The sequence below is a fragment of the Chanos chanos genome, chromosome 5, assembly GCF_902362185.1.
Source record: "Chanos chanos chromosome 5, fChaCha1.1, whole genome shotgun sequence".
NCBI classification, from domain to species: Eukaryota; Metazoa; Chordata; class Actinopteri; order Gonorynchiformes; family Chanidae; genus Chanos; species Chanos chanos.
This window is the reverse complement of record NC_044499.1, coordinates 48,493,315-48,503,314: the sequence shown is the minus strand read 5'-3', so window position 1 is coordinate 48,503,314 and position 10,000 is coordinate 48,493,315. Positions and strand designations below refer to the sequence as shown.

At 40.2% G+C, this 10,000-nt stretch overlaps 1 protein-coding gene across 1 annotated transcript in view; it reads left to right on the top strand.

The window, feature by feature from the left end:
- Nucleotides 1-10,000, top strand: part of opn4b (opsin 4b) — a 32,382-nt gene that overhangs the window by 11,804 nt on the left and 10,578 nt on the right. Inside the window, exons 2-3 of the mRNA XM_030775133.1 lie at nt 8,129-8,271; nt 9,018-9,151. Coding sequence (XP_030630993.1) covers nt 8,129-8,271; nt 9,018-9,151 — 277 coding nt within the window. The remainder of the gene's footprint in view (nt 1-8,128; nt 8,272-9,017; nt 9,152-10,000) is intronic.

Genomic DNA, 10,000 nt, shown 5'->3' with positions numbered 1-10,000 from the left:
ATTTCAGGCAGCCCGTCACAGGGGCGCAGTAACTCCCAAAGAATCAGAACAGGTGTATTTATTCACAAAGCCTCAAATTTAAAAGGCGTATTTATTCACCTCGCCTTTGCCAATAATCTTCAACCTTGGACGGGTCCTGTGTATAGGCCCTCAGTACTGGTCATTTGGATTGATGGCGGAGCCATACACTGTGATAATGGCACGGGTTCTGCATACACAGCTGAATATACTCTCTCTTATCGCGGGCTGAGGACTCCAGGCAGTTTTAATTAATGTCACAGGTCAGCTGATGAGAACTGACCCCCTCAGGGTGAACTGGGACACAGTGTGGCTGACAGAGAAAGCACTCACCAGTTCTCCCAGCAGCACTTTAGTGGTTCACTATAAAACCTCACGGTGGACGCAGCTCATGTCAGGTTACACCCCGAAGTCACGGACGAATGTCAGATTTTACGACACTGCGAGTAATTCTCCTTTGTCATAGGAGTCTACGAGCTTTTTTTTTTTTTTTGTTCTCCTGACACAGTGTGACAGGAAAAAAAAAAAACATCAAAAGAGATATTACTTGCCTGTTCTCAATCGATTTTCTTTCAAGCAAATCTCTCGTACAGTTTTGCGTGTGTTTGTTTTATTTGACGATCCTAAGCTAGCATGAAAAAAAAAAAAAAAGCTAGCATGGCAGTTTAAGTCTCCAGGTCACCAACAAGCCCCTTACAAAACACAAAAACAGTTACAGACAGTCTGTTGTACTGGGTAAGATAACAGTTTTAGATTCAAACAGCTGTGTAAACTGGGTCATTTTGCAACCTGTTTTTTGTTTAATGTTTTTTTTTCTTTGGAGAATATTCAGCAAATGTGAGATAGAATAAACACCTAAAATACCTTAAGATGTTATGGTTATTTTCTTTTGTGGAACTAGGACAATTGGAGTGTTTTTTTAATGTTTGTTTTCTTTCTTAGAGATAAAATTCTTATTTCCCCCAAACTTTAGCTGCCTTTTGGAGACACGCTAACCCTTAACTGCAGGCCTTCATAACTCTTGGAGAAGATTATATTTTAGTATACTTGAAGTGTATTTGCCTCCAAAGAAATCATGAAGAAGCTGATAGCCATGTTGTGATAGTCTATTGAACTGAGCTTTCAAACTCTGGTTTGCTGTGCTCTGTTATATAGAGTAGTTACACACAAACAGTACAACCGTGGGCATTTTCTGAAGTAGCAGACTCTTGGCAGGAAGTTTTTAGTTATTGTTTGTTTGTTTGTTTGTTTTTAGCTTGGTGCTGTAGGATTACAGTGCTAAATGGTATATCTCTTTGCTGCGACTTTGTCACCCTGGTCAGACCTTGCCGATTCTTCAGACTCTTGACCTATTGACCTCCTGTCCTGTTTGTTGCTCTGTCTAATGTGGTTTAGATATATGTGAGAAATAACTGATGTGAGAGATGAACCAGTTTTCTGGGGTTTTTTTTTTTGGCTTGAAAAAAGTTCTCCCTGGTAAGCCAGGCCGTCAGTGTGACACTTAGTCACATTATAGTGGTATTGTTCTAAGTTGAATCTTACACTTTGACAGAATGTTCTCATGTAGCTTTTAGACCTCTCCCTGATCAAACATGTCTGATTCAGCTGTTCACCTGATTGATAATCCCTGACTGGCTGAAGAAGGTGTGTTAGAGCAGAGAGATCTAAAACGTGTTGATTAGAGTAGCATTCAGAGACCCTGGTCCTTATACCATGACACACGTTCAGAATCGATGAAAAACTAACCGTAGAATGTGAAGTCGCTGATCATTTATTTCTGAAGCATTCATACTACGAGACACCATTTTGCAAACATAGCCACTGCTGTCTTTACACAGTGTATCTCTATTGTTCAAATCTTTCTCTTCTTCTGCTCTCTCTCTCACTCTCTCTCTCTTTTTCTCCGACTTTTCCTGTTGTCACTGAGCACCTGAGTGATGGTGACATCTTATTTGTGATGATCCTCTTCTGGAAAATTCTGCTCTGTTGCACCAGCATGTTCATCCCAGCTTCACAAGAGTCCCTTAATCTCTAATCAACAGAACAAACAAAAAGGCCCATTTTTCTTTATGGCACGCATCACAGGCTCTCCAGATTTTCCCCAGCACAGTTTAAACCAAACAAAACAAAAAAAAAAGAGAGAGACAGAGAGAGAGATTTAGATTTTTTTTATGAACACATATTTAGTTTTTTTTTTTTTTACTTGATTTGTTTTTAAATACATTTGTATCCTTGCCTATCCTTTTGCACAGTTCTGCAGGGCCAGTGTCCTACTGGCTGGCTGAAGATTATACACCCCCAGTTCCCTGGGAAAAAAAAGAAAAAAAAAGAAAAAAAGAAAGAAATCGGCCTCTAATGATGATGAGAGGGCAAAATGCAGGAGGACCAGGGCCCTCCGGGACTACACTTTGGGAACTCTTCTTTAAGAGAGCAGCACAGGAGATGCTTCACATGTTAAATTAAAGCCGCGTGCTTATATAACAGTCCCCTATGGAACAGCTCAGTACCTGATTAGATACATTTAATCTCCAAGAGGGAAACTGCCAATCACTCAGTCACGGTCATAAGATTGAAACCGATCTTTATTTGCAGAAAAAGATAAGTTATGGGTTTGGCCTAAAAAAGTTGGTACTTTTGATTATATACATTTGACCTCCATGAGAGAAATTGTGTAAGAAATTGCCGGTCACTCAATTACCATCACAAGATTTAAAATTATCCTTATTTGCGGACAAAGATAAGTTATGGTCATTGCATAAAAAGTTAGTTAATGTTTACCTCTTCTTTATTTCTCATTTAGTCGTGTTCTGCTTGACATCACATAAGACACTAAGCTTAACGTTCTCCTGAATTTCCCCATCTCTTCATGCCACACACTACAGTCAGTGTCTATGGGTGCCAGTGAGGAGAGAGAGAGAGAGAGAGAGATAGAGGGGGGGAGAGAGGGAGATAGAGAGAGAGAGAGAGCTATAATTCAGCTGATTCAGTTTTTGTTTGTTTTTATCTTTAATAGTATCATTACCTCTATCATTTTCCGGCATTGCTATGTTTATGATGTAATAACTATGTGGTGATTGTCAGCAGATTCTCTTTTTGATTTTTTGTTTTTTAAATTACAATGGTTAAACCCTCTCTGGTTATCTCGTCTTATTTCTAATGTATGCTTTTTTACACTTTAATGAAACAAAAGAAAGAAAGGGAGGCCATGTTTGAAATCCGTCGAGTCACAAGAGTCACAAGGTCAAAGGGACAGATGAATCCATCCTCACATCGTTTTGAGTTGCTTCTGAGAAACTGTGTGTCTTTAACAACAGCGACAATGTGGAGAGACAAAACAAAACGATGTTTGTCGTCCTTGAAATGTTCAAACAGAAATGACCCCAAACTGTAATTTCAGGTCAGCAGCTTTTATGGCCGGCGTGGATAAGTGCTGAGCTTATGGAAGCCAAGGTCAAACTAAAAGGCCAGGATGTAGCCGGAGGACTTTCAGGGATACACTCAAGTAAGAAAAAAAAAAAAAGGTGTTCTTTGAAATGGGACTTTCTTAATGCGCCGTTTTAGCAGAGAACACCAAGGAGTCAAGACAAAGTGATATTTTTAATTCCAGTTCCGTTACAAATATATTGAGACTGTGTATAGACATGACATTTCTAAAAGAATGCCTTTTTGGCTCTCTTTCTCTTATTTTACCACTATAAGATAAAAGCTCTGAATTTACTCAAGGTCTTTAGCTTTCCCTTGGGTCTCTTTAAGAGCAGTCCTCAGTGGTGTTTGGAAAAGCCGCAATCAAAAAGTCATGCAGTTGCTGTGCAAATAAAGCCATGTTTATTTACGAGCAAAAAGGACAAACAAACAAACAAACAAACAAACCAAAAGTCAGATGTATAAATTGTTAAGACATGAGAGACCATTTGTGGTTGAGTTGCCTTGTAACTGACACAAGACAACTCAACTCTTTAGACATGTGTGCGTGTGGCTAACATCAGTGCGAATGAGATACATGCATGGGGCTCCACACGGTTATATCAGATTTTTGGGAATTCTCTTTGAATCAGGAATGAATCATTCTTCGCAGATGTTTTCATTCCCCGTTACGTGAGTGACGTACCAAATCACTCTCAGAAAATCAGAATACTAGGCAGTGTATTGGCTACGACTGGCTACTTCCTTACAAGAACGTGTTGCTTTCCTGCTCCCGCAGTTAGACACATATTCAGGCTCTCCATCATGTCTGTAAAATTCATGCTCTGTGCAGATTTATCAACTCGGGATTTGACTACGGGGATTCCGGCTGGATCCTGGTGAATTCTCTCTTCACACTTCAACTGTTAGCAATATAAGCACCGTTATATGATATTTGATATTTGAATAAAAAAATCTGACTGCAAGTTCTGGTATTACAAACTTTCTCTAAAAGTGAACACTTTGTACATGGAGAGCATATCTTTAATGCCTTTTAAGATGCAGTTATGAATTATTTTAATGTATTTTAATGAAGCTGAAATTCATACGCAAGGAAAGGGGGGCAGCTTCTTTTTAATCGTGACCAGCTGTGACCCACAGACTTGAAATTACAGAAATATGAAAAATGATTTTAAAAAGTCATTCATTCCTTCTGTATTACCTTGTGTGCTAGCTGACTGATTTCCATTTGGTTCCATTCTTTGTCTAACCTTACTTGTTAAGTGGTTACTTACTTACAAAATAAATAAATAAATAAGGAAATGAATAAATGACGCCCTCATGAATCTCTCACAAAGAGAGTGACAGAATTTCAAAGGTGCTCTAGCACACTCCGTTGGAGACAGAGACGTGTTTTTCTGGATAACGTACTAGTCTAACATTCAGTGATGGCAAAGTGAGCGTTTTTCTTTCATTCTTTATTTCTTTTCTAAAGCTCAAACGCAGCGCTTGGCAGCAATTTTACCCAGAAAGAAGTTGGATAAAGAAAAAAAAAACAGCCGTGCACTGAGTGACCTCTCTCACTAGATGTCACTTACATCCTTCCAGGGATGTTTGTGTTTTCAACGCATCCGTGTATCATTTTTAAAATATTAAATTGCACCGACACTGTCATCAGCAAAAAAAAAAAAAAAAAGTGATTTTCCAAAGTGTGAAATAGTTTTATCTCTTATTGGCCCTCTGGGACCTCTTGGTAAACAAACATTTGGAAGCTTTTTCTATTAACGTCTCCCATAGGGTCTGTGTCTTTGTTTAGGTGGAATGGAGCTATCTGCAGTAATTGTAGCTGCTTGTTCCAGCTCAGTAGGGAGCCGTGTGCAATTTCCACATGGTTTGAAGGAGCGTCGGGGGCACAATAGGAGCTGTTGTGTACCTCTGTTTTGCAGAGGATGAAATGATGGCCAACTCTGATTAAAAGAAGCAATCAGGACTTAAAGAGACATGAATTGCAGATAAACACGTACGAGTAATGCACGAACGCGGTGTGACAGAGGTTAAGCCTGCCCTCTAATATGTTAAGCCGTCCTCGTGGGCAGGGAGATTGTCTGTTGCAGCCTTGTCAATGGGGTTTTGATTGCTGCCCATGGTGTGTCTTTAGTGAAAAGGCTGCTTTGGGAAATGACTGAGTAGGTGTTGGAACAGAGATGTTGTCAACTGAGAACACAGCAGGTGACTTTTTTTAATAGTGACATCCTGCAGTTCTCAAGCCAATACGATGGTCAAAACCCAGTATTAGATCACTTTAAACATTTCCCAAGCTTTTCCACAGGCACTTACTACTACATTCCTAAAAAAAAAAGCAACCCCGTTCAAGGCAGATGCAAACAGATGCAAGGTGAACAGAGACAGACTGAGAGCAGTGGGTGATTTGTTATTTTTTTAATGGGGGGGGTGGTGACCCAGTGGACACTGACTTTGCTCTGTAGAGTACATAGGGGAATGGCAGGTTAACAAGGGGGATGCATTTTCGTCATTTTGCTAGTAAGGGTGATGCCACCCACCCCCCCAAAGAGAGAGAAAAGAAATCCAATGAGCAGTCTCTGTTCATCTTCTTTGCAGCTGAATGGAAGCCAGACCACTTCTTTTACGTCTGAAATAGGTTCACCTTCTCTTTCTCTTGCTTTTTTTTTTCAGTCCATGTCACTGTTTTGATCATCTTTTCATATGGCTACTATCAAGCCACAGGTGTTGACTGAAAAAAAAAAATGGAATCATCTGTGATATAGGCTCATGTTAACCCTGAGAGCTTTTGAAAAGAAGAAACATCTTTAACATCTTGAAACGTCAACAGATGTTTATAATGGAAAGAAAAAAAAAAAAAGACTGGCGGAGGCCCCTGATAGCGTGAGAAGGAGAGGTGTTTTGCAGAGAACACTGCTGTCACTGGTAATTACCGCTGCTTTAATCGAGTATGTAAGGGTCAAGAATGAACGGTGTTTAGTATGTCTCTTCCTCTCTCTCTCTCTCTCGCTTATGAAATCATGGATTCATAATATCACCCGGTTTTCCTAAACGGTAGTATCGAGCATGTTCATTCACACGCTGGCACATGCACGCAGGCATGCACGCGCTACACACTCTCTAATCTATGGTAGAAGGAAAGTCTAACGTTTTTCATTCTGTCGTTCCTCAGCGATTCCTGCGGACTTTTAAACTTGCCTCAGACATGTCGGAGTGAGATGTGTGGCTTTTTATGACTTCTTATGATGAACCTGCTTTAGAAAGCCAGTCAATAACACATACATTTATACATAATCCTTTGTTTAGAGCACTATGTTTACCGTAAGGAGATTTTTCTGTTCCTGTTGCTTAGATGAGGAAATCGTAATTTGCTTTAATATCCAGGTGTGACAGAATTACTGAGTAATTTAAGATAAAGGGGTCGCAGGTTCAAATTCTGAGAATTAGAAATCTCTTCCGTTGTGCCCTTGAGCATGTCACATAACCCTTAAATTATTCTCAAAATGATTACATGCAAATTAAAACATCTGTGTAACAAAAAATTCTTTTCTGCAAACACTTAGGATTGAGTGGGAGATCAGTCCCTCTTCTTCAGCAGGTCCTTGAGTTGTGGTCCAATACATCAGAGCGTTGATTGTTTTTCAGACTGCACTGTCGTGAACAGCTGTACAGTATCATATTCATTGTATTGTAGTGGGTCATATAAAGATGCAATTAATGAAGAAATCTTAATGATCCTTGAATGACAAGGCTGCTCTGTGAAGCTGAAACAAAGAAAACTAATGATTGGACAAAAAGAAGTATACCAGTTTGGGTTGTTTTGCTGTACTGCAAATATGTATTTTCGCAAGCAGTACAGTCTCTCCTCTCTTAATATGCCCTGAATGTTGGACAGTCAGTGCTGTTGTTCCTGAATGCATGGGGCAAATAAACAGAATAAAAGAAGTAACTGTGAGATGTTAACATTAACATACTAATGGTGAAATCACACAGTGTCTCCCATACAACTGGTCTTAGAGTTGCACTAGAGAACCAAAGATTCCTCCAGATTTTTGCCTTAATAGTTGTTCAGATGAACTCCTTGAGGCTTTACCTTTGTCTTGCTCGGGTAGAAATCAAAACATTTGACAACAACAGTGTCAGTTACACTGTACACAGTACTGTATATATTGTATTCTTACCTACGTTTACGTTTCATAGAAGAACTCATACGACGGATCTCCAACATCTCCATGTAGTTGTGTTTTGTAACTGTCAGGTTATCTATCAAACTAGTCGAACAGTCTCTCCAAACAACGAAAGTTATCAATCAAGCCCGTATGCGGGTAGGTGAATTTGGCAGGTCCTGCAGTGGTCCAGTTTAGAAGAGACAGTTTAGAAGAGACAGAACGCAACTCAGACAGAACACACAGAATCTGTAAAAGCTGTTTCTTGTCTTTATCAGATGATGCAGATTTTATAACGTCATAATTTGGGTTGTAATGTACATTTTAAAGTGGAAGTTCAGTAGAACAATTCAAATGTCACCGTATGGCTGTTCTGACATATGGTAGCGACAGTTGGATGACGACATAAGTTTCAGGGGATTCGGTTTTTAGACCTGTTATATATTTGGTCCGCTATGATTCTCGATATAGGATATATTTTTTTTTAAACACACGTTTGTCAATCTGCCTCTGTTTTTCAGGTGGCGATGATCCAGAACATTCGACATCCTTTTCCGACCGTTGACGTACCAGACCACGCGCACTACACCATCGGTTCTGTCATCCTAGCCGTGGGAATTACGGGAATGGTGGGGAACTTCCTGGTCATGTATGCCTTCTGCAAGTGAGCCCCGCCCCCCGAATTCTTACTCTCTCTCTCTCCTCCGTGCCTTTTTTTTCTTCCTTTCAGTCAAAAGCATTCAAGTGTGTATGACAGGAAAATCCTACCCGCTCCTCATTCCAGTCCGTGGCCTTGGAACTGTTTGTTTATAGATTTACACACAGATTTGTTAGTTATTTCGAGCGATTTTTTTTTTTTTTCTGAGGATAAATCAGTGCGAGTGAGGGTCAAAGGGTGCTGTTGGACCGAAGACGCAGAGAGACGGGGAAGGAACGTTAAAACATGAGTTTAATCATGTGTTATATAGGATGCCAGTCACCCTCTGAAGGGAAGGTTTAGCAGGCCACTCACGTAGGGTGGATGGTGCAAGGTAAACCTACATGTGGTCTAAATGCCTGGGAGAGACAGACTCTGCGGTTTAAAGTTCTCTAATCCTTCAGGCCTATCAAAGTCTCTCTCTCTCTCTCTCTACAGTTCGACGGCCTTAGGCTTGGATTCATGCTGTAGAGACGTTTCAATCCATCCCCATGGCTCTGATATTAATGATGGAAAGCATCTCCTCCCATCTCCACTCAGCTTCCAAAGTGCCCCAAGAGGCCGAAAAACAATAACCATGAGAATTCACTTCATCTTCTTTCTTTGTGTGTGTGTGTGTGTGTGTGTGTGTATGCATGCACTTGTGTGTACGTGTACACGTGTGTGTGTGTGTGTGTGTATGTGTGTATGTGTGTGTTTGCGTGATCTCTCAGGAGTAGGAGCCTAAGAACGCCTGCCAACATGTTCATCATTAATTTGGCTGTCACCGACTTCCTGATGTGTGTCACTCAGACGCCAGTCTTCTTCACCACCAGTATGCACAAGAGATGGATCTTCGGAGAGAAAGGTAATCCAGGGGACATGTACTCTGGAGTGTGAAAACAAAAACCTAGCCTGCCTCCCTCCTTGATCTGATGGAATTTTTCAAGCACAACCCCACCCCTCCACACCGCCCGTCTTCCTAAACCCCAAAGATTTCACCTTCACGTGCAAAGATGAAGAGCTAAATATTTCAGATGCGTGATATTGCCCTTGGCTGCCATAGTGATCTATAGATGATTCATGTGTCTGTTGTATGTATACATGAAGGAGAGGTTAGTGTGATATAAGGCCCACGATGCAGGAGCTGTGTGTGTTGATCCTGGGATCTCTCTAGGTGCTCTGTCCGAATGAGTGATTGGATTACCCTTATACCGGTCGTGTTTCGGGTTTAAGACTTACAACTAGCGAAACTGTGTCCCGTGGACGCTCAAAAGGAGGAAATGGCCACGGTGAAAATGGCCTCTGTTTTTCTTAATCAACTGCAGTCCTTATTTGTTTATCAACAAAAAAATTCCATTTCAGATTGTTTTGATTTTAGTTTATTTTATTTATTTATTTGTTTGTTTGTTTTTATGATGGATATTGACAGATCCTCCCCTCATAGATGCCGCTGTGTGATGTGAATTTTTCATTTCTGTTTTTTTTTTTTTTTTTTAAATTTCCTGTGTTTATACATAAATAAGGTTAAATACACTTATTTTTTTTTAATGAAATAGAATACTTTATATAATTGACCTAACCAGAGATGACTTTGGGGCCAGAGAGAGCAGTTAAGTGCTTTTAAAATCCTTCTGATTGTGTTAGTTTGTGCACAGGTCTCAGGAGAGGCTGTTGATGAAAGTTTTTCCGTCTGTCATTGATGGTTTGATGGTCT